The sequence below is a fragment of the Melospiza melodia genome, chromosome 4 (assembly GCF_035770615.1).
Source record: "Melospiza melodia melodia isolate bMelMel2 chromosome 4, bMelMel2.pri, whole genome shotgun sequence".
Classification (NCBI taxonomy): domain Eukaryota; kingdom Metazoa; phylum Chordata; class Aves; order Passeriformes; family Passerellidae; genus Melospiza; species Melospiza melodia.
The window spans coordinates 21,296,920-21,321,813 of record NC_086197.1 but is presented as its reverse complement, the minus strand read 5'-3'; the positions used below and the strand labels follow the sequence as shown (position 1 = coordinate 21,321,813).

Genomic DNA, 24,894 nt, shown 5'->3' with positions numbered 1-24,894 from the left:
AAGTGACCCCTGCTCAGGTATGGCTGGAAATAACCCAGGTGGGATAGGGAGGAGCAGAGCTGGAATCAGCAGAGCTGCCTCAGCTCAGAGGACATTGGCACTGACCCAGTGATGGAGATTTGGCCACCTTATCTTTGTGCACAGTGGGTATCACTTGGAAAAAAGACCAGAGGATGCATTAAATGCCTGCTCAGGGAGGAGCCCCTTGCTCCCTGCCTCTCTCTCCCTCTGCTCCTGCCTGTGGACTGTGCTGTGACCTTGTTCCCAGTTTTCCTTTGCCATCTCCTGTGCTAATGTGGCTCCAGACTCCTTGTGCTTGCCGGAGCTGGAGCTTTGTCGTTCAGGGTCTGCAAACGAGGGACAGAAAAGTACACTTGCTCTCAGAGGTGGGAAATGGGCTCCCCCAAAGGCAGGGAGCCATGGGATGGAAGCTCCCAGCTTGGGTGTTTGCTCTGGGTTGTGAGGGCACCTTGGGACACTCCAAAGAACAGGAGGTGACTGGAGTTGCTGATAAAATCCTGCAGGGGCACAGCACCCGCCTGCCATCCCCGTGTCCATCCCCTGCCTGCTGCAGACAGGGCTGAACCAGAGGAGCAGCCAGCAGAGTCCTGCCAGCCCCAGCTCCGCTGCTCCGAGTCCCCAGCTCCTGGGCCTTTGATGGATCTGCATGGAGGAGCTGAAGAACCAGAGGTCAAGTGGGATTGGATGAACTCTGCTCTCCCTGCAAACCTCCAGCTCTCCGTGGGAGCCTTCCATCTCCCAGAGGCTCCAGTTTAACCAAATGGTAGTGGAGAAGGAAGGAAGAAGCCCTGGAATTCTGCAGGATGGGTGTTTAGGCAGCCCTGGGCACAAATCAGCATTTTTGTACAGACGTGTGCAGTCCCCCAAGCATTTGCAGTAGGTGCTAAATCCCCAAACATCCTTCCAAAAACCCAACCCCGAGGCACCTCCCGGCTTCCAGCAGCCACACACGCAGCGTGGGGGGATATTCCAGCAGGAGCAATTGTTTGGTGCAATGCAAAGGGTGTCAGCCCAGGGCAGGGGCTCAGAAAGGGCGGGCACAGCCCCAGGGATCTGCCGAGGGGGAGAGATGAGGAGGCAGCTTTGGAAAAGGACCGTGACAAGTCCTGGGCCATGAGGGGCACGGAACAAAGGGCTGGAATTGGGCACCATGAGGGGACCCTGGGTGGGGGAAAAGCCACATGCATGGACACAGAGGGGAACTCCATCCAGAGCAGCCCCTGGTCGTGGCTGAAAGGTCAGTGAGTGGAAGACAGGAGAAGATGGACTCACAGCTCAGCTGGAAAATGTTTTCCACAGGTCCTGGGGGTTGATCTGGCAGGTGTTCCCTTTGGAAAGCTCTGGTGCTGCTCCTCTCCCATCTCTGCTGCTCTCTCTCCACAGCTCTCGTGTCATTGTCCCTCAGCACGAGGTGATTTCCCTCTCTTGCTGCTGGAAGGGACTGGGACCTTCCCAAGCAGCTGGGGAAGGACTGGCTGGATCCTGTCAGCTCTTTCTGAAGGGAATTGGATCTAATCCTGCTGGCTTCTCCCACAGCAAGGACTGCTCCCGTGTTCCCTGTCACCAGGGAATGTTTGGCAGCCGAGTGAAGGAGAGGAAGGGAAATGATTGCAGCAGGCACAGGTGTGTCTGTGCTGGCCATGTTCAGGGTGTCCTTGGAATCATGGAATCCTTCAGGATGGAGGAGCCCTCTGAGACCATGGTGCCCAACTGCTGCTGAGGCCACCACTGTCCCATGTCCCCAGGTGCCACATCCACATGTGGCTTTAAATCCCTCCAGGAATGGGCCTCCACCACTGTCCTGAGCAGCTGTGCCAGGGCTGGAGAGCCTTTCCACTGTGAGACTTCCCAATATCCAGCCTAAACCTCCCCTGGGATCACGTCAGGTCATTTCCCCTTATCCATTTCAAATGGTTCCAATCATTCCTTTCTCTTTTCATCAGGTTGCATTTTTTCCCTCTGCTTTTCTTCCAGTCTTTTGGCAAAGCTCCTGGCTAACTCCAGGAGCTCCAAGGTTCATCCCTTTTCCCTCCCTGATTTTGCAGGAATGGCCTCTGGCAGGGACACCCCGGACAAGGTGGCTTTACCAGCGATCTCCAGGTGCAGCTGCTGGATCAGGCTGGAGACTGAGAACTCCATTTCTGCCCCGAATGCCCAGCCCGTGTCCCTGTGTCCCTGGGAGGCTCCTTTCCCGCTGGCACCTCGGGACACTCCCGGGACAGGGGCGGAGGGAGCTGTGGGAAGGGATCTCCCTCTGGGCGGCAGGCACGGGGCACCCCGGGAGCTCCCTGGGCAGCGTTCCCATGGCAATTCCCCGCCAGGCTCCCTGGATCCCGCCCTGGACACGGTGCAAAGAATCTCGGGGAGTTGGAAGCAAAGCTGAAGGGTTTGTCCACCGAGAGAAGTGGTGATTAATAGAGCAAAGCAGAGTGGTATTCCACACAAGGGATTTGGGATGCTCCCAATCCATAATCCTTCAGTTCATTTTCTTTTGGATGCTGCAGCCTGCTGTCCTGAGGGAGCTGCTCCTTTCCGTTCCCATTTAATTTTCTGTATTTCATTAATTCTCTGTGGAAATCTGCTTTTAATGAAAAGGCCCAGGAGGATATTGATGACATCCCACAGGTGTGTGCTCAGACCAAGGATTGCTCTGGCTGGCAGAAGCTGCACCAATCTCCCAGAAATCTCAGTCTGGATTTGTCTTTTCCCCAGTTCTCCTTGGTTTGGGGGTGCAGTGCCATGTGTATCTCCTAGAAGAGTTTTGTGGTTTAAAATGGTTTTTTTTGTATTTTACAGTACTTCTCTAGAACTCAAAAACAGTAAAGCCATATCGATGTGGCTTGGACTGGTTCATTTGCATTGGTAATTAAAGCAAATCATTGAGAAGGGGTTTGAGCAGCCCTTGGTTGGAGCTGGCAGCTCTTCCTCATTTGTTTCTTCATTCTCTGAATTTCTCTGAATTATTTCTTAAGCAGTTACTGCAATCAAGATACACAGTGAGGAGAAACAGCACTGCTGCCCTGTTGGATTGGGAAATCCAAGTCTGGTTCCTCAGAGGGATTGAGGGGATGGGGAGCTGAGCCTCAGGCTGGGATTTGGCAGTGAGAATTCAGCGAGGAGGGGAGAGAGGAGATCCCCCAAAACTGGTTAAAGCCAATTCTGCTGGGTTTGGGTGCCCAAAAATGATCCCGGTTAAAGGGAACTTGAGGAAGCAGCGGGATGTGCTGGAGGGTCTGTGCTGGGACCCCCAAACCCTTGACAGGGACGGTGAGCAGTGCCAGAGACACAGAACACTATGGAAGGGCTGTGCTGGGATCCCCAAATTCCAGGAGGAATGCTGGGCACTGCCAGCTCTTTGGGAGAGTGCCTGATCCAGAGAGTTTTCTCTTTTCTGTCATGCTCAGTACCTGGCACTTCATTAGAGTCCCACAGGCCAAAAATCCCATGGGAGCAGCTGGAATCCCAGCCGATCACACAGAAGTCGGTCCAGGATTGGAAATGAGCTGTTCCACAGATTTATTTTTCCCAATGGGTTTTTACTTTAAAGCAGAACACTGCCCGTGCCCCGACCCCATACTCTTTATTTCTGGGCTTTCTCCATGAGAGTTATCTGCCTAGGCTGGATAAAAAATTCTAAACAAATTTCCCCGGCTCTGCGGGGCCCGGCGGGGTCTGGGGTGTCCCGGAGCCCCGACGGGGCCGCAGCCGGAGCAGGAGCGGCAGCGCCGGGCTCGGCCCCAGCGCCCGTCCCGGAGCGGCTCCTCCCGCCCGCGGCGAGCCCGGTGTCCATCCCAGCGCCGATCCCGCCCCGGGGCCCCCAGCGGACACGGGAGGACCCGGACCCGAAGCCCCGGTCGCAGGGCCGGTGCCAGCCCCTCTTGGGCCCGGGTGTGAGGGGGGCGCCGCGGGCGATGGGGCTGGCCCCGTCCAGGGCAGGGGCGGGGCGGGGCTCCGTGAGGCGGAGGCGGGGCCAGGGCGGGGCGGGGCCAGGGCCGGCTACAGCCACCCGCGGGCAGCGCCGAGGGGGAAATGGCGCTCTGGGGGCCTCCCCGCGGTTTAAATCCGCTCGGCCCCGCCCTGCGCAGGCGCTCTGGGGCACCGCTCACCTGAGCCGGCCCCGGCCCGCCCATGAATCGCGGCGGATCCGCGCCCGCTCCGCTCGCGGCGGGGATGCTCGTCCCGGGCTGCGGCGGGACCGGCGCTCGGAGCGCTGAGACGGGGCCGGCACCGGGACCCGGGCCCCGAGATCTGGGTCCGGCTCCTGCCGGTGTCTGCTGGGGGTCCCGGGCGGAGCCGCTTCTCCTCAGCGGGCGGGGTGCGGGATTTGGGCTGGGCTGAGCACTGGGATCGCCGCGGGCGGGAGGAGCCACTCCGGGCGGGCGCTGGGGCCGGGCCCGGCGCTGCCGCTTTGCTCCCGCTCGGCCGGCGCGGGGCTGGGGTCCCGCCGAGGCTCCGGGCACGGTCCCGGTGCGGCCGCGGGGAGCCGGGGCCGTGCCGCTGCCGGGCCCGGGCGGAGGGCGGCGGTTCCCGGAGCGGGCGCTGCTGGATCCCGGCTGGTGCTCCGGGACCCTCCCGCCGCCGCTCCCTCAGCGCGGCCCCGGCCCCTGGGGCGCCGCCTGGCGGACGGGGAGCGGCAGCGGCGGCTCCGGAGCTGCACCGGCCCGGAACCCCGAGGGCACCGCACCCCCGGGCAGAGCAGCGCCCTCCGAACCCCGGGGCTCCCGCGGAATGAGCGGCGCTGGATCGCCGCGGGCGGGAGGAGCCGCTCCGGCCGGGTCCGGACTGCGCCCGGTGTGGGACCGGGACCCCGGGGCTCGGTCCGGCTCCAGCCCCTTATCCGATACCTGCCGGGTGAGACTCGATGCTCTCCCTCCTCTACCCCACTTTCCCTGTGGCTCGCACTCCCCAATGAAAAAAAAAGCCAGGGTTTAAAAAGCCAGAGAAAACTGTTTGCTCTTTATTTCCGGAGCACTGGCCTTGTCAACATCCTGCTCCAAGCATCTGAGCCACCCAGGAGGGATGCTGAGCTTTAATGGGGTTTGAGTGAGGCAGCATCTCCTGGGAGCTCTGAAGCACAACTCCAGGTCTGGGATCACAGGAGCAGTGCAAACTCCCACAGTCCAATCCCTGGATTTGCCTCCTGCCAGCACTCAGCACCTTGGACATGTTTGGGTGCAAGTGCTCCAGTGCTGCTGCCTCAAGGGATTGGGAAAATGAGGATTAAACCCCTTCCCACAAGGCTGGCTCTGAGCTCTGGCTGGGGAAAGGATTTGGCAGTCCTGGCATTTCAATGAAATCAGTTTCCATCGTTTTGGAGATACACATTTTGGAGATGAACCCAGGGCACATAAATAAACCTTTCTCCATAAGGACAGCCCCAAGGAATCCACAATTCTTCCTATGCCTGGTCAAACAAACCAGCAGCCAGTTTTAAGGGAGAGACTCCAAACTCCTGTCTCCCTTCCTGGCTGAAAAACACTTGCAGAGGCTTTGGAGTTCATACAAGCTTGTCAGGATTTGGATACTCCATTTAAATTCCACTCGTATGCTACAGAATAGGAAGTGTCCTAAAGGCAGCTCCACTCACACTTGAATTTTAAGCCTTCTACTACTAATGAATTTGGATGTCTCTTTGTTAGGAACACCCCACCTCTGCTTCTTTAGGCAACTCCATGTGGAGATAAAATAAATGTGGACAAAAGTTTGGAATGCAGCTTCCAAGTCACGTTACCTGCTGGGGAATGACTCCAGCTCTCTGGCACCTCAGGCTGTTTAGCCACGGCCTGGCTGCATACTCTGAGCTACACTTGGGAGCTGGTGAGTAACAGCAGCTGAGGTCTCATCCCAGCTGTACACAAACACAGGGGCTGCATTTGGATACGTGCAGGCAGGGTTGGGCCACTTCAGAAAGCTTCAACCCCTGTTGAATGTTCTTCAGAGATTCCATTAGGGATAATGACCTTGTCACAAATCTCTTTCAGGCACACAAGAACCTGAGTAAGAAAATGAACTCAACTCCTTTGTTCATTAGGCTCATGCCCTGAATTCCCACAGGACAGATAAGTCCCCCTTCTTGGAAGGCAATGTCTCCTACCTGTGCCTTCCCCAGCCTTTGGTGGCTGCTGTCTCCATCCTTCCTCATCTCTTCATCTTCCCCCTCAGGAGGGTTGGCTTCCTCATCCTCTGGAGCAAACACAGGGACAGTCAGCAGCCTGCTCATCCCAAACCTGGGCAGCAGGGACAGACTGGTGGGACCCTCTGGATGTCACCCCTCTGCTGGGCAGAATCCCAACCCTGCCCCATGGTCCCATTCCTGGCTTGGCATCTCCTTTGAACATCCTTGGGATGTTAAACCACAAACATTTGCTCTGTGGGGCTTTGGGACACCAGAGACATCCCCAAGGCAGTGGGCAAAGCTCCTGTTCCCAAATCCTCTGCCTCCCAAAGGGCCAAGGAAAGGAACTGCCCTCCCTTGTCCCCAGAACAGAGCCCAGTGCTGGTTGGGTAAATGCATGTGTGTTCTTGTTTCTGTCCTCCATAACACAGCACAACAAGGGACAGATCTGAGAATGAGGAGGTTGGGGGATTGGTTTTTTGACAGTTTGTACACTTTCGCAGTTACTTTACAGTTATTCTACAGTTATTTTTACAGTTATTTTTCTGTTACCAACCATAAACTGTGTTGTATCTCCTTCACATGAAATATCTGGGGTTAATTCTACACTGACAAATAAAATGTACCCTGTTTTTCCCCATGCTTTTGCTTCAGAACTGATCAGTCTGAGACAAGGCAGGGAAGACCAGACCGTTACACTTTCCTCTTATTTTGATGTGTCTGTAACAAAGCAAGAAAGCAAAGTTCTTCTCCCAAATCCATCACATTTGGAGCCACGAGAACTGTTGGATTTCAAAGATGCTGGTTCACACTAGTGGTTATCAGATTTTTCCCATCTGTGACACAATTTGACAGCTGCCTGGCAGCACAGAGTTCTCCACTTGGGAGTTCAGATGCTGCAGCAGACGGCTCCAGTCTCAGCCTTCAGTTCTCCACTAATATTTAGGGGAAAGCCCATAAAGAGAGATGCCAGTGCAAACTCACTTTTGCATCAGCACACCTGACCACAGAGCCTTTAGTGCACAGGTACCATTTGGCAAGGGGATTTTATTCCTGCAAGAGTTACAACACTGTGACTGCTGGAACAGGGATTGCCATCAAAATGTAAGCCAAGGGCTGCTTAAAGTCACTGGGTTTGTTATTTTTATCTCCTCTCAAACACCACAAGCCAAAGACTGAAGTGGCCTCTGGTGATGTTCCTTGACACAACTTGCACTGCTTAATGAGGCAGAGGCACAGAAGGGAACAGGAGCATCCTCACCTCACCACAAATAATTCCCCCCAGCCAGCAGCTCTGGGGAGGAGCTCTCTGCAGAGGTATCAGCTCTGTCAGCACAGACAAAGTACATGTTGAAGCACATGTAGAGAGACAAGTACAGGAAGGTATTAAGTAGTTTTACTTATGAAGGGATTAAGTGGTTTTATGTATCCTTAATGCACAGCTGCATGCACACCTTCCACTCAAGAGGACTGAACACAACAAAACTTGCCTGAACCTTCCAATAAACCCATTCCTTGCTTCTGTAACTTTAGAGATGTGCTTTGGCCAGGCAGAAATGGATCAGATCATAGTTGCACTCTTGAAAGCAGCCACAAAACTTCAGTTTTGCTTTGAAACCTTGACAATCACCAAGGTAAGTACAAGAAGAAGCTCAGATACACCAACCTAACCTGCACATCACCATTTAGCAGCTGAGGCAAAAGTTACCAGCACCTCCTTGAGGAAGGGCATGCAAATTCAGCAGTGGGACAGGGGCTTTACTGACCACCCCTAACACCACAGGATGTTTTATCACCCACCTAAATCCTGCCTAATGTTTGGCCCCTACTTTCTCTGTTGAAAACTACTGCAAAACAGCAGACTGCCCAGTCAGAGGCATTTGGGGGTTTTGCACTCCTTTTGAACCACCTCAGGAGTCAGGGATGTGTTTTTGGAACATGTGTCCCAGATTTGGGATCTGGGCCCCTCTCCGTGTTCCCTCCACCTTCCCAGAAAAAAGCACACAAAGCACAACAAAGAAAATCAGTCAGTTCCTCCAAGGAGTTCCCAACAACTCCCCCGTGCTCAGCCAGCCAAAGGCCCGGTTTGATGCAATGGCAGCAATAAGAAAGTGACTAAACCTTCGCTGGTTTCAAAGCTCTTCAGGGGAAGGATTTCCACTTCCCTGAAAGTGTTCCTTCAGGTGGGGAGAGAAACATCAGAGAAGCCCCACTTGGATGGATTAAGGAGACCAAGCCTCCTGAAGGACACTGCACGGAGCACCTCCTCACTCACAGGCCTGCCTGTCCTCAGGCCACCCTGAGCTGGCCCGTGAGCAGGGACCAGACTTTGTCCTGCTCATGCAGGGACCAACGGGACCAGCCAGGCCGGCAGCACCACCTGGGAACCTCAGTCTCCTGGGAATGGCTGTCATTTCAGGAATGTTAACAATTACCCTCCCGTGGCCACGGGTCACCTCCCCAGGCACCTGCAAATCCATAACTGAACCTTTCTCCTCATGTTTAAATTCCTCTCCAATCCCTTCCTAAAAAGGACAGGAGAGATTCGGTGCCCAAAGGATTCATAATCCAGAGCAGCTGAGTACAAAATGCTCCCAAACTGTACCCCTGAAACAGTCAAACTTCTGACCTTGGCTGTCCCATCCCTGGCTCTTCCCACAGTGCTTGAAAACACGAGGAAAAGCCCTGCACACTGAGCCTGCTGCTGAACTGATGGAAGAGATGCTGTCCTGCCTTGGCTCTGCTGCACTTTCTGGTCTAAAGTTTCTCTGTCCTGAAGTTTCTGGTTCCACCCCCCCAAAAAGCAGAAGGTTGTTTAGGAAGTGACCAATCTGCCCGAGGGCTTGGGACTGTTTTGGGTACCCAGTTTCAGATGATCAGTTTTGTGTATTTGATCTGGAACCTTGTGCAATTAACCCCTGAAAATCAAGAAAAAGCAAACTCCAGTTCCTTTTCCAGTGGACAAGGAAATTTCCATAAAATTTCACATAGCCATGAGGGTGAAAATGTAATTAACTGCAGAAACCTCTCCAGCATGAACATCAAGAGATGTGTCAGTGTGAATCTGGAAATCACAAAGAGCAGTGTTACAAATCAGAAGATGCTGCATATTTTATGTAAAATGTGAGCAAGAGAAAACCTCCTGACATGAGCAGGAATCACATCAGGCTCAGCTGGAGGAATCCATACCATGGCAATAGCACAACTGCTTGAAAAGATTGGGTGTTCCAAACCATTGTCTTCCCATCACTCTGAATCATCGCTGTCATCAAAAGCAGGACAGGAAAGGTTACTCTTTGAGAAACCTGTTTTGGTTTTTTTAAAGACAATCTAGGAGCAGGCAGTAAATTACTGTAATAAACCACAAGCAAGGCAGCCCTGACAACTGTTGTGATTTAAAAAGTTCTAAAGCTGGGGGTTCATGAAGGAGCACTGTCATAAAGACCTCAGTGATCATGAGTAACAGAGAGACAGAAGATAAGAAACAACTCTGTGCTGGCTCCTCCAGCTTCAGAAGCAGCAATCCACAAATCAAACTGAAATCTGCAAATTGAACCAGAGCAGCCCAAAAGAGGAGAATTGATGCAGCTCCTCCTGCAACAATCTTAGGAGTCAGCCTGTGTCCATTGCTGCCCCCAGCAGAAGGCGCATGCTGAACACCAGAGGGGCTGGAACACAAATTCCATGGAGAATGAAGTGTGGGCAGCCCAGAGCTGTTCAGAACAAACCTTTAGAAGCTGATTGTACCCTGTTGAAACAGCACTGAGCTCATCTGGCTTTTTGTTTGATAAGGGCTTTATCATCTCTTCAATGATACTGAAAGCAGTATCTGATACTGGAACTGCATTTGCAGATTAAAAAAGAAAAAAGTGTTCTTGAAATTTTTGAAGACCTGGCAAATCAAATGTATATAAAGCTCAATGGAAGAGGAGGAGCAGACACTGATCCTTCCCCTCTGGTGACCAGTGGCAAGACCCAAGGGAATGGAGCAGGGCCAGGGCAGGGTCAGGCTGGATATCAGGAAAAGGTTCTTTCCTCAGAGGGTGCAGAGGGTGTCAAGCACTGACCAGGCTCCCCAGGGATGGTCACAGCCTCAAGGCTGCCAGAGCTCCAGGAGTGTTTGATGACATTCTCAGGCACAGGGTGGGATTTTTGGGTGTCTGTGCAGGACCATGGGTTGGACTCTATGATTCTGATGAGCCCCTCCCAACTCAGGAGATTCCACAATTGCATAATTAAGAAATCAATTTGCTTATTCTGCTGTGACAAGGTGAAGTCTAAGGATGGAACCACTCCTCTCAAAGAATTTCTATCCACTCATCTGAAAGTATTTTGCTAAGGTTTATGAAAGCAGCAGTGTTTGAAGTCAGACTTTTTTGTTGAAAAGCATTGCACATTCCCTGAGCTGTTGTAGAGTTCAGAGTCCTGCTGCTCACCTCACAGTGCCTTCCAGGAACACCTGATAAACCTCACTGTTACCCATTAACAGTGTCACCCAAGAGCCCATTCATTCTGTGACTCTCTGCTGAGCCAGGGCTCCCTGAGTGCTGTAGGACACGTTACAGATGTTGGGTCAGGTTCACTTGGAATCTGCAAATTCCAGGAAAGTGAAGTTACCACCCAGACAGGGTCAGCACTGAGGCAGCAACAGCCAAGGTAGAGCTTTCCCACTAAACTTTTTACCATTTCTAAAGATTGTGTGATTATTTCTGGGGGTTTTGACATGAAAACAAATGAATAATAAAAAGTTATGTGCAATGCCCACATACCTGAACTTACCTTTAACAGATCAGGCAGGCTGAGCTCTACTGTATTCTCTTTTTTGTCCCACTTTGGATCATGAACAGAAACCCTGCTGTGAGCAGTCACTAAGATAACTTTAGCCTTTTATGCTTGTGAGCAAACCAAATTTTCCAGTATTCTAAAAAGTGTAAGATCCACAGCTAATTCCAGAGCTACAAAGCACCACAGGAAAGAAACCTGGAATCAGTCTCTGCTGTAGACCCATGCAACAGCACTGTCCCTGCCCATACCCTGCAAGGGAATCCCAAAAGCACAGACAGGATCCTCCCTGCCCCCAGCACACCAAGTGACAAATGTTCACAGGTACTCAACTGTTTAGGTCAAAAAGACCTTGGAGATCAAGTCCAGCTATAACCCAGGAGCACCAAATCCCCCACTACCCCCTGCCCATCAGCACCACACCTGCACATCTTGTAAGCACCTCCAGGAATGAGGATTCCTCCACTGCCCTGGGCAGCCTCTGCCAATGCCCAATAACCCCTTTTTTGTCCCAGTATCCAATCTGAACCTTCCCTGGCACAACTTGAGGCCAGTCCCTCCCACCCTGTCCCTCGGGAGCAGAGCCTGACCCCACCTACCTGCAGTCAGGGAGCTGTGGAGTGCTGAGGTCTCCCCTGAGCCTCCTTTTCTCCAGGCTCAACATTCCCAGCTCCCTCAGCTGCTCCTCACAGGCCTTGTGCTTGCAACAGGAACAGGAAAAGTTCAGGGTTAATGTGTGGACACCTTCAGAGTTCATCCCTGGAGAGCATGAGGGTGTTCTGAAGCTCTGTTTGAGTCCCCAAAAATGCACATTAGCTTGGATTACAGGCTGTCCCTGCCTGGGGAGCATCACACCGAGCTATCAAAATCCACAGGAGTTCCACATCCCTGTTTATGCTTTGAGGAAGAAGCCTGGGATCTGAAAGAACAAGTACTTTATATTTCAGTTCAGTGTTAGACAAAATTGCCAGCAGACTAACAGCAGGGCATCAAAACAGCATTTATTGACCTGGTTTAACCACATCCTACCATTACCTGCACCATGCCAGGAACAAACTGTCAGTATCTTACTAGAATTGTGTTGTTATACAAACAAAATAAGCACATACTATCTCAATTGTATTCAAAAATATCTATTAATTTCACCAGAAATATTTACAAGTGACACTTTTTCTTGAAAAGGCTGCTTTAAGCCAGAAAAAAAATTACAAATAGTATAGGGAAAATCTAATAAATTAATTGAAAATCACAATATTTGTCATTGACTGCAAAAGAATCAAAGTTACATTTTTGGTTTTATTTTTTAGGGATAGCCAAGAATCCAAAAATAGTGGTTTGAGTCTAGACACTTATATAAATCTTGTGAAAGAATTAATTTGCTCCTGCAGTAACAACAGCTGTCACGTTTCCAAACTAATCCAGTTAAAAAAACTGTTCTAATAAAGTCTGTATAATTTTAAGTTATTTGTGTAGTCATTTATCTATGAGCTACAGTATTTGCTGGTTTATTTAGAATTCACTTCTAGAGTACAAAAGAGAAAATGCATTTTACAATGGCAGAATCTCAAATTTCATTTATACAAATAGATTTCTATCAGTTCTTAGAAAGTGCCTGTTTATTTCTTCCACTTTTTTCCATGATATAGCCCAAAATTTAGAAAAAGCAGAAAAGTTTATTCTAATAAAGCAAGAGAACTGATGATTTTGGCCCCATGTATGTAAAAAAGAGATCTGAATGCAGGAAATTACATCCAAATTAAATGAAAAAAAATTCTATAGAGTTAAAAAAAAATCAATCCAAGAAGCCATTCTAGCAAATCACCATCACCAAAAATGCATCGTTTGCCAAAGGAGTCACATCATCTGTAAGATGCTCTGTCAGGCAGAGGAAGCCACTTCATGTCCAGACTGTCCTCACGAGGACAGGGTGGCTCCCCAGCAGCACAAGGATGACATCTAGTGACAGCCACATCCATCTGTTCCCAACTCCAGCCCTCCTAAAAACACCAGCCCAGGCTGCCACCCTCACCTGGAGTGAGAGAGGTCAGGGTTGAACCTATATTTAAATGTCTGTATTAAAAAGATGCACATCTATCAGATATCTTCAAATGCTTTCCTTTCATTACCTGAATTAAAAAACTAAACCAAAACCCAAACATGAAGAGAACATGAAAAAAATCTGTAATTTTATGATATATAATCTATGCAAAAATTTGTTTAAACCTTCAATACCAGAGATAAAAAGATCCTCTTGCTATATTAGTGCTATGTTGTTCTAATGCAACCTCTAAAGTGCCATGTTCTTGAGTCATTTGCTGTAACTGGGATACAATCCTTGCAAAAGCTGTTCCCAAAAGATCATCCTGCATAGCATTTACTTACAAAGCTATAGTACAGAGAGATTTTAAAAAGTCACACACTCAAGCAGTAGAAAATTCTCCCAATCTCTCCAAAAACATAAAAGATGCTCTAGACTTTTAACATTTTTTCACCAACAGACAGTGCAAGCCTCACTCTGGAACCAAGACTATCCATTCACACTTCTCTAGTTAGTAAAGAACCTGGGACAAGACCAAAGTGCTTTATTACAAATAGAGCATTATCTTTCTCTGGTTCTATGCACTGCCTCTCTAATAATACATTACAAATAATACAAAACAGTAATTAAGTTTGTTGCTCTTTTCTTATTCCCTTCTCATGTTTGTGTACTGGGAAAAATGAGTGTTTTTCTCAAAACATTCTCTTCTGTTTATTAGGGTGATCCAACCCCAATCCTTGTTCCCAGAACTGTAGGCTTCATTTTCACCTTTGACTGCAAAAATTGCACTGCTGAGAAGTGCAAGGAATCACAAACTGCATCATTTGAGCATTACAATACCTTATTTTACAACTGTAGTGTGTGCAAATTGTTATTTCACTTAAATTTAATAGTTACAAATATTCTCAAACCATGTAAGTACAGTAGGTTCTACAGAAAGTAACATGGATAACTAATATTCTGCAACTTGAAACAAAACAATAAATAAAAGTTCAAAGTATTAAAACTAAGAAAAAGTAATCCTGTACATTGTACAGTACCTTTTGGTTAAAGCTTCTTAGCAAAAATATACTAAAGTGTTCTAAGCATTCCAGTTACAGATGGTTCAATATTAAAATTTCAAAGTTTCCTCATCATGAAAAAAATATTGCATTTGTCCACAAGTGCAGCAGAAGATGTCTCTCTCTGAACAAGGCTCCAGTCTTTAAAAATCCAGAGACAGCAAGTCTGGATTCAAAGGAACCATTAGAAAACTCCAATACAGTACTGAGGATGTAGGGTTGTTGTGCATGGGGGTTTCTGCCATTCCTTGCTCCCAGAAGAGCCCTAGAGAGCCCACTGGATGTCACTGAGGTCAGCTGGGTCCCCCAGGCCCCCGTCAGCCTCCAGGTAATTCATCAGCGCCGTCATGGCGGTGTCGTCGTTCTCGCAGATGGCATCGAAGTCCAGCTGGGAGCTGCCACCTGCACAGTGGGCAAAGCAGGAGCTTGAGGCAGGCATGGAGAACATGGCAACTTGCAAAACAGAATTGGTTTGAAGCACAACCTGCCTTTGAAGTCAAGGCAAATATTTTTGTGTTAAAAAAAAACCCTAACTTGACTCCCTTTTAGTTTAACACCATTCCTCCTTGCTCTGTGTTGTTGGGGTTGTTTTTAATTCTTTTTTCCCAAACCCTTATTAAAGAATTAGTTTTTTCTCCTTTGTGTTTCTTTTTCAGTTGGTTGGTTTGGGGTTGTCAGGGTTTAAGTTTTTAAATTTTTCTGAAAAGGCTCATAGTTCAACCAGAAGAAAGCTGTATGTTATAAATAAACAAAAAAATCCCTGGCAAACGAGGGAGAAGAGGAAGATGGAAAAGCTTCTAAGAGCTAAAATACAGGATCAGCATAAACATGGCTTTTACAGCATTTTGCCTTTTATGTCAAACATAATGCAGTGTCATTTTCCTCTTATAGGGCCAGGAATCCTATGTCCAGACAAACTTAACAAGAGGAAGATTTAAAAAAATCTTTTTGAACCATTTGGAGCAGTCCTGTGTATCAACTACTCCCAGCTTGCAGCTTAGAAAGAGGTAAAGTGCTAAAGGACAATAATTCACAAATTCTAAGAAGTTCCCTGACATTGCATTGAAATACTTTTCCCTCCCTATCTCTGTCCTGGTGAGAGAACAGTAAGGTGCTTCATGAAAAGTGTAAGAATGCAATGGAAAACTTCAGTTACAGGTGTTGTTTTTTGTCATGAGATTGCCTCACTTACCAAATTTTGCTCTTTGCCTTGCAGCAATAACACATCTGTTTTCAGAGTGCTCTCAGCTTCAGCCAGCCACATCTCTTTACAATTCACACATGGTTGTAAAGTGATGCACTCAGAAATGACACCAGGGATCAGAAATATCAGCCCCTGCAACCCCCAGAATAGCCCCAAGAGAAATAAATCTTACTGAGGAGAGGTTCATTACTGGGAAATGGAATAGCACCCTGGCTTTGTTCTGAATTCTCCAGAGCTTCTGTTTCTGAAGGACATAACTGAATCAGCTCTTTATTTGGCACCTGAAAGAGCAGAATTGGTAGAAAGGACAGAATTAGATCCTAAATTTAGACACAGATATTACATTACAGAAACATCAGAGATTCCTTAATTATTAAGAACTGAGTAGAGAAAGTGAAAAATATACCTCATCAGGCAGATATTTTGCATTTAGAAAAAAATATTTTATAAGTTCATATAGCACTGGACCTGGCTTAAATAAAAGTTATGATTTACACAGCTGTCAAAGTACTTCACAGTGATGGCACTGCTTGAGGCTCTAACTCAGTGTTCAGCAAATAAATCCAGCACCAAATGTACTGGTTTGCACTTTCCACATCCACTACCATAAACTACAAATTCCCAGTGATCTGATGTTTGTCACTGTCAAAACATTCCAGTTAAGAGATTAAAAAAGCCCTCATACCTCCTAGGTTCTATATGCATTAAACTATATTCATCATAGCAATAGAGATGGTAACCCAAAAAAAGATGATTTTTTCTCCTGATAGTTGTTTTATTTAACACATACATGTAATTTAGCAGGAGAGAGTCCTAGGATTGCCTGACTTGTGTACATTCTAGCAGGAAATTAATAAAGGTGAAATGCTTTCCAAAAGTATTTTAGAATCAAATGGGATACCAAAGCCTAGAATCAAGAAAAAATCTTCAATGCATATGATGAAATTATCCTTATGATGAGACATTCATAATTTAGAGAGTTCAGCATAAGTAAATCAAACAACTCTTCAGGAGAAAGATCTGTGGTAACACAGGGGAGAACAGATCATAAAAAAAAAGAGGGAAGTCAAAGCAGCTCCTAGACCAGAATAGTGGGGTTTTTCCATAAGAAATGAGAATTGCAGTGGAAAGATAAACTGTATTTATCAGGAAACAAATTTGCATTCAAGGAGCTGTTGGAGAAGTTTGTTCAAGCCGTGTCCAGTACAAAACATACAACATATTTAGGTAGGAAGAGATGTTAACTATTCCATAGCTATGGGCAGTAACTATGTTATTTATTATAACTATGTTAGTTATAGTTTGTGGTGTTACAAGCACTAGTAGATTTACAAGCACCACTAGATCAGCATAACTACTCATTTTTAGAAGAGTAATGAAATACCTTCAAAGTCCCAATTTTAAACATTTCAAAACAGCACAGATTTTTTTAAAGTCTCTTCAAAAGCATTAAGATTAAAAGTACAGATTCACAAAAACAAATCAGGGCAATCTGGCTCAAACACAGGTTGTGTGCCGACATTAACCTTTTCATTTTGGGTTTTTACAGGCAAGGATGTACTCACATCACTGCAGTTTATAGTTAAAGCTGGAGAAGGTGACTTTCTGAGGAGATGTGACGGACTTAACTCTCCAGATGGTGAAGAATGCAACCTAAAATTGCATGTGTTTAGTTGATTGACCAGGTCACATTAATCAAACACTGAAAAACAGACTGTGTGGTGCAGAACCCACCAGACCTCCCCAGTGACAAAGGACAAGTCTGATAATTTGAAACAATAATGTCTTAAATTCTCCTGAAGATTCTAAATTATCCTGCTCCAAGCTTTGGTAGCAGAAAACAGAGGAGAGATCAGAAAAGGCCATGGGTGACAGCTCTATTCCTTGAGCACAGTTTTCTTCCTCTGTTGAATCACCAGCACAGTCATGTGCCCTGCCAGGCACAAGACTGACATAATTATAATGGTATCTCATAATGCTATTGCCCAACCTAAAAAGTGTTGTACATAGAATACAATAAAAGTGAAACTGGAGCAACCCTCATGTAATCATATAATTCCTCATGCCTATCTTTACTTAAAAGCCTAATGATGGTGTTATGCATTTATTACCTTTGTAATTCTAGTATTTCATTTGCAATTTCGGTTCCTATACTTCCAGCACCAAGAACTGTTCCAGAGGACATTCCAGGTACACTTACTAAAGACTGTTTTACAGCATCTGTAGATAAAAAAAACAAAGCCCAAAGAAAACCTTAAACCCAGAGCACTTTCATTGCAGAGCAAGGATTCATTTTAAAGTAGCTTTTGTTCTAGATATACATATACCAGTGTATATTTTCATATATGTATTCAGAAATTATATTCCTTTAAATACTGATTCATGGCAGAGGGCGTTGCAATATAAATGTAAAATCTGTTTGTGAAAATTGTTGTTCTCCAGTAGTGAAATATATTTAATCATTGCCACCTCCAGTGTCTCTCACAGACATTGCAAAGAACATGAGTTTAAAATACCCTTGAATTTCTCACCAACTGAAATCATTTATTGAAAGAACATTTTGAAAAGCAAATATAAAGCCTTGACAGCAAGATGATAGAACAGCATTTCTGCAGAAAGCAGAAATTTGCACAGCAGAAAAATAATAACAAAATATGTTCTGTATCAGTATTCCCCTGTATTTTATAGATAAACTCAGCACAGTTACATCTGTTCCAAAAACTGGGCAAAATATGAACTGTCTGTGACAGAAGCACAATATCCTACTAACCAAATCCCCAGATCTAACAGAAGCTGCTGGAAATTAGAAGTAGGGTATATGCACTTCCTTCCTTTTAGAGTTCTGTGAATTATATAAATTAGGACTCTGTAAGTAACCAGACACTGAAAAAGAAGTAGCTTTAAAAAAGAAAATTATTCCTTCTTTGTATGCAATCTAGAATAAAATACTCCTGGACTGGAGAAATTTAAACTGACTGGTCAGGAGATGCAGCTGTGATAACTGTAAGAAGTGACACTTGCCTTCTGCAGATTGGGAACTGTAGAGGACCTCTTCTTCAGCTGATTCCTTATGACCTCTGAGATTGAAAGAAATGAAAAAAAAAATCCAAACAAACCACTAAGAGTCAGCAATTTTTTTTGTCTCAAGAGCAAAATCCAGCATATATTTATGTTCAATTTCAATAACACTTTACACAGAACCAAAGCTAACATCCTCAAACTAGAGAAATATAAGATATTCATCACATAATTCCATGTTCAATTCTTTGTAATGTTTCTGAGCAGTGGGTGAAATACTGATTTCCACTTTCCAATTTAAAAAAGAAAGCCATTGTCTGTGTTTCATGACAAGGGAATAGGGCTGTGATTTTTAGTGTTTGGAGGGAAATCAGGTAACCAGGAACAAGGACAGGTCAGTGGCTGCCTGGTGTCAGCAGCTGCTGCCCTCCTTCCTTCCTGCACACAGCTGCAAATGCCCACATCTCCAGGGCAGGCAAAAAAGTGTCCTTCTCTTTTCTTGGGGAAAAAGGACATGGGCAAAAGAGGTGGGTGATGTTGACCTAAGGCATGAACCTGATACAGAATGGGTAAAAGGCCCCCTCAACAACTTTGGTTAATGGAAATAAACCCCCCTCTGTCCCTGCTCAAAACCCCAATCATTGGCAAAGATCCTCAGTAGCACTGGAACAATCCCAATTACAGCTCCTTTGCAAGGGGTAGAGAATGAAAAAGAACTACAAATAAAAAGAAGAATTAAGCACACACATTTACTGTCCCTCAGGCTCCACCCTTGCAATCAATTTGAGTGGATCTTTCTGTCCTGCCTTGCATTTCCACCATCTATCAATTGTGCTTCTCCACCTTCTGACACCTGGGGGTAGAGCAGCACTTGGAATTGGGTCAACTGACACACAGAGGGTTGTAAAGACCAGAAGGAAATGCAGAATTAACTTGACAGTTCCATTTATTAAAATCTACTTCTCTTAAAGATCCTTCCCTTCTTCCTTTAACAAGAAACTCTTTAATCTCTTTTTTCCCCTACTGGGAAACAGTACAGTTTTCAGAGTCAAATCCACAACATAGGACTGAAACCAAAATAGCTGGTAAATGCCAAAAAGATGTTTGTCCAAGTTGTTCAGCCCCTTTTTGTGCAAGATTGATGCTTTCTAGTCTTGTTCTGCTTTCTAAGCAGGTTATTTTAGTGCTTACTAAATTAATTATGACAAAAAATAAATGGAGAGTCATATAAATTACTTACAATACCACAGTGTTGTTTGATACAATGTACTCCAGCTCTTTGGTCCAAGGATTCATGAAACTAAACCACTGACTCTTTAAAGTAACAAAAGTCCCATCTTTTGCTCTAAATTTGTAGGAATTTGTAAATACTTTTTCTTTGTTCTGCAACACTAGATAAGAAAAGAAAAGTTATAATCATCATATTTAAGCTTAGAAAGGTAAAGGTAGAAATAGTAAATCTATTTTATAGCATCATAAAACCAAAATGTTTCTGTTGGCCAGACATAGAATAAACATGCCAGAACAAACTGGGACCTGTTCTAAAATCAAATTATATCGTTTCAGCAGGGTCATAAATCTTACATAAATAAGCAAGTACTAAGTTCCTGCAAAACACTAGGAGACTCATGACTTGGTGAGCTTTAATTAGTGTCTTTAATGATGTTATCAGACACATCTGCTCTTCAGGATTCCTCCCCTTTCTTACAAAGAATGGAAGCAGAGGGTTTGACAGATGTGCTGACATTATTCCTCCACAATTAAGGCCCTGCACCAGGAGCCAAGACAACACAAGTTTCTCTCTGCTTTTATTCCAAGCCTTACACAGGCTTGTCTTAACACAGACATCACAAAGGGCCATGCTGAGGTTGGGTAGTTTGGGTTTGCAGTGTTCTCACTTGCAGTTACACCTAGCTGTAAGTAGTCTGAGAGGACCAACTGTTTTGTACCTTCTTTGTGTTTTTCAGCTAGGTGATTGTGATCATCTTGATGGCAGTACTCATAACAAGAAGTTCCTAGAAGCTCTTGTGGCAGATACCCTAAAATTGCTGTTGCGCTGTTAGAAATAAAAACGTGAACTACAGCAGACTCAAAGCTGTTTCCTTCAGTATCAGATAAAGCAGAGCATTAATATTTAAACAAACAGATGCCTGTGTTCGTGTTTGGGGAAAAAATATAGCATTAGTACAGCTCTAAAACAACAGGAAATATTTTTCACAGCAAATTATCCCTTTGCAATGAATGACAATTTGAAGGTAAAGTAAATGTTTAAACATGCAAACCACATGTACACACAAAATACTTCTGTTTAGTGGCTCTCCCTTAGCCAGTCACAGTACTGGTCACACATAAGAGTCAATAAAAAACTCAGCACTTGAATTTTGCTCTTCCACTCACTGGAATTATTGTCAAACTGACACTTTTAGTAGAAAGAAAAGAAGACTGAAAGCAGTAACATTTCCAGTGACAATGAAATTCCAAATGCAAAATGGTAACTAGGTCTCTACAGCAAATAAAAGTCTGGTTCAGAAAGTAGAGAAAATGGGAACTTAGTTCTCACTTTTAATAAAATAATTTGGTACCTCATTTAGAATGTATTTGTTACAAATTGTAAGACTCTCAGAAGTAATAACTTCTGGGTAAATGTTATTACTTCAGTCTTGTGCAGAGCTACAAAGCTCTAACTTGAGATTTTTCTTTATGAATAAGTTGAGTCCATTTTCTATAGGACAATACACTTCTATTCATTATGTATTATTTGACAAAAAACAAAGCCCAAGTACCCATAGTTTAAGAATTAACTGCTTCTTGTGTAGAGCAGAAAAACATTCTGAAAATTAGAATTTTTGAGAATTTTCAAAAAATTCTCAAAAACTGAGAATTTGAATTAGAACTTCTGCCCTGCTGGAGAAATTACAGATTTGACAGAGGATCAGGAAATGGAAGCAGTTGTGTCATTTCTCTTCATTAAAAAACAAAAGGCTTACCGCTGATCTACATAAACAAATTTTCCATCCATGGCAAATCGTGTAACAAATTCTGTTGCTTTGACTTTTATCTCTCCACTCTTTTGTGGAACAATATAAGGGTGTAACCTCCCAATGGCAACAAGACAGTTAAAGTTACTACTGTCCTTTTCTACATCATTTTCCTCTTCTACTCCCACCTCATTAGGAGGCCAGTTCTTCAAATACCCAGTACAGTGAATGGTGCAGTATTTTCTGTGATCTAATAGAAAGAAATTAAATAAGAAGCAGTTATTGTTCAAAGAGTAAACCAAACTACTTATTTTATTATGTTGGCCATGAGACCAGCAACTTAATATTTCATGCTTACCTACACCAACTGTACAAAGCTATAGATCATTTTAGAGTATTTTTGAATTATTTTTGTTCTATTCAATTTGGGCTTACCTGCAGAGAGAGCTTCTAACCCTATGTAAGATTTAGGAAGATGAGTTATGGGTACTGGCAGTTCAAATACAAGTTAGACAGAAAACAAAGCAATAACCCACAGATCACTCTGTTTTCATATGGATTGTGAATTAAAATTAACCTGAGGCCCTCTGTAGCTTCCAAATCAATTTACCTTTGGTGAGCATAATGGCCTGAACATATGCTCACTGCAGTTGAAGAAAGAATCAGCTTATTTTCTATTTATCTCTGGTTTCTGAAGTTTTGTGGGAATACAAATATTTTAAATATCTTAAATCCCAGCATACACTGTCATTCCCTTTTTGCTCTCTAAATAACATGAAAACACCCTCATAAGCATCAAGGTTTGACATTATGTATCCTACAATTGGTTGTACTCTTTCCCAAAAAAATGCCAAAGCACTCTTGACACCTCTATGCTGAACAGGATGCTTTCCATAGTTTTGATTTTCCCCTCTATTACAAAAAAAAAAACACAGATCAACTCTGCAAAATGAGAAACTGAGTTATCCCACTATGATTTTGTCACAGTTTGCCTTCCCTCAAAACTGCTTACTTAGAGAAGGTAAATTCTTATCTCACTGAGTTATCTGATGCATCAAGGGATATCAAATTCTATTTACTTACAATCACGGGCCTCTTAAAATTTGTGGTGTATCTCAACAGTAACAGGTTACATTGAAAAACAGAACTTGGAGGATTTTTTCAGGATCAAACAATTTCAGCACACCTTTGCAAAAATCAATACTAAGTTATTAAAACAAAAGCTGGAAATTGCATTTTAAAATTGAAATTTAAATTTTCACTGGAAACTTGACAATATTACACTGCTCTATGGGCACACCAGAATATGAACTAAAGTAAAATTACTGGGAAAATTAATGGAATTACACCAATAAATTAACTTTACCATGAAAAGGGGGAAAAAGGAAAATGCATACTTTTAAATACAAACAACACAAAAAGTAAGTCAGAAAAAAAAGTTGGTTTACTTGCTTTTTTCCCTTCAAAATAGTAGAGTTTGCAGGCTTTATTCACTCAGTTATCTTCAAGACATAAGTTTAGTTTCATTCTTCTGATCTGCTCCAGTTCTTTCAAATATTTCCCTGAGACTTCTCAAATTTGATCACAACAGACCACATGCTCCTATAGAGCCACTGTACCTCAAGTTCCTCCCTCCCTCTTTCCAGGAGGGCACCGGGAGGAGAAAGAGAACAATTAGACTGTTTTTCAAAAGGTGTCCCTGGTTCCCATTTACACTGCTCTACAGCTACTTGGTGAGATCAGTAGGAACTAGAAAGCCATTAGTGACTTGGAATTTAAACAAGTTTCAAGAGAGAAAGCCCCCATTTCACCTCCACTCTCTGAATACCTTTCTTCTTTGGGTTGGGCAAACACTCCTTCTCCTCTTTGACTGTGGTCCTGCTACACTTTATGCGACAGAAGAAGGAACGCCGAGCACCAGAGTTCAGCCGAGCTGGTCCAGCTTGGAAATCTGTGTGTACTTGCAAGCCAGCTTACAAAGATTTAGTAAAGTAGTTAAAAACAACCAAAACCAAGCAATAAAACTTCAGAAAACAAGGTGCTTTCTGCATTTACCTCCCAGTACATTGTCCTCACAGTTTAGCTGCCTAAATTTTTTACTTACAATTTAAAAAGTCTAGTAGTTTAAATAGGGCAAAGAAAACATGATTGACAAAGATTCCAAAATTAGAAAGAACTACTAAACTATTTATAGACCCTTTTTGATATCCTTAATAGAATTTTACTACAGATGCTTTATAAACTTTCATTTTGTACAAGGAAGAACTGTAAAGATGCTTGTAAAAGCCAGCTATAAAATAGGCATTAGCTGCATAGTACACAAAACAGGCATTAGCTGCATAGTACACAATGCTTTCCTAATTAGAAACAACTGTAAACTAAAGAAGGTTTGGTTACTTTGGGATTGACACTTAGCATTTTCAGAGAAGACAGTGATTCTTGATATTGAAGTATTTTATCCCATGTTCGACTACATCAGGTCTTTTGTACTGACAAGACCTAGCAAATACAAGAAAAAAAAGCAGTATGCTGGTAGGAAGAATGTCAGACCACATCTTGGTAAATGCTTAACAGTGATTGCAGTACAGAATTAACAGAATTTCTGTAACTCTTATGATCTAAAATCAATTCTCTTCTGGGCTAGCTTTTCAACTGTAATGCATTTTAAGCAGCAAATACACATTCAAATGTTTGCTTCTTTTGTTCATCCACACATCCATACAAACACCTGAATACATCCTGACTAATAATTAGATTTATTAACATATCTTTAAAAATATGAGCACATCCAGCTCTGACTTACTTTTGCCATCTACGAGCTTCTCTCTAGGTGAGACATCTGATGAAGAAAGTTGCTCCTTAACTTTTGCAACATCTTTTGGATGTAAATAATCAAATAAACTTTGTCCAATTAAACTGGCCTATTAGAAAAAAAAAAAAAAAAAAAAGCAACAAAACCCAAAAGAGATGAGAACCACACCATTTTGGAACAGGACCCCACACATTACTTATCTCAGGAAAACAACTGTCTACACCACTAAAAAAAAAGCCAATACCACAGTTACTCCAAACATCAATATTTTGTTTTACATTTCATTTGTCATTGTTTAATATAAGTTTTATTTAAAAGGGTAGTAAAAGCGTAGTTTGTTCCTTCCCTTTGAAAAACAGCATATTTAGTTGGAGATCCAACAAGTTCTGTACAACCAAATGCTTTATTTATGTAAATAACGCAATTCCTGCTCCTAGCCAAAGAAGGTTATACACAAAGTAATTTCACTCTCAGAAGTATTGGGGAAGGAGGGAAGAAATAGAAAGGAGGATGAAATATTCAACTATCTAATGACTCTGAGGCCAAATGTGGTTGGACAAACTGGCACCACAGAGCCAGGAGCAGGCTGGAAGCAGGGCTCAGCTCACCACAGCACTCAGCAGAGGATATTTTCAGGGATGTCTCCAGCTGGGATGCCTTCTACCTGCTCACTCTGTTCATCCCAAGTAACTGACCTGCTGCAACACTTTCCTTTGGAATGGGAAGGAATTCTCACAGAAGTGGGAGAGTTTGCTTTTCCACTGCTTACCTTCAGCACAGCAACCAAATCAAAGGACATAAAGGAGCTGTGTTGACAAGCTCTACTCTAGACTCAAACTCAGGACAAACACCCAGTCTCCTGCCT

The 24,894-nt window shown here is 44.4% G+C and overlaps 1 protein-coding gene across 1 annotated transcript in view; it reads right to left on the bottom strand.

Annotated features, from left to right (window-relative positions):
- Positions 1-11,899: 11,899 nt before the first annotated feature.
- BMAL2 (basic helix-loop-helix ARNT like 2) overlaps positions 11,900-24,894 on the bottom strand; it is a 32,993-nt gene continuing 19,998 nt past the window's right edge. The window contains 10 exon segments of the mRNA XM_063154191.1: positions 11,900-14,419; positions 15,394-15,502; positions 16,787-16,874; positions 17,333-17,441; positions 18,243-18,298; positions 19,480-19,630; positions 20,189-20,295; positions 21,227-21,467; positions 23,046-23,189; positions 24,021-24,138. Coding sequence (XP_063010261.1) covers positions 14,283-14,419; positions 15,394-15,502; positions 16,787-16,874; positions 17,333-17,441; positions 18,243-18,298; positions 19,480-19,630; positions 20,189-20,295; positions 21,227-21,467; positions 23,046-23,189; positions 24,021-24,138 — 1,260 coding nt within the window. The 3' untranslated portion in view covers positions 11,900-14,282.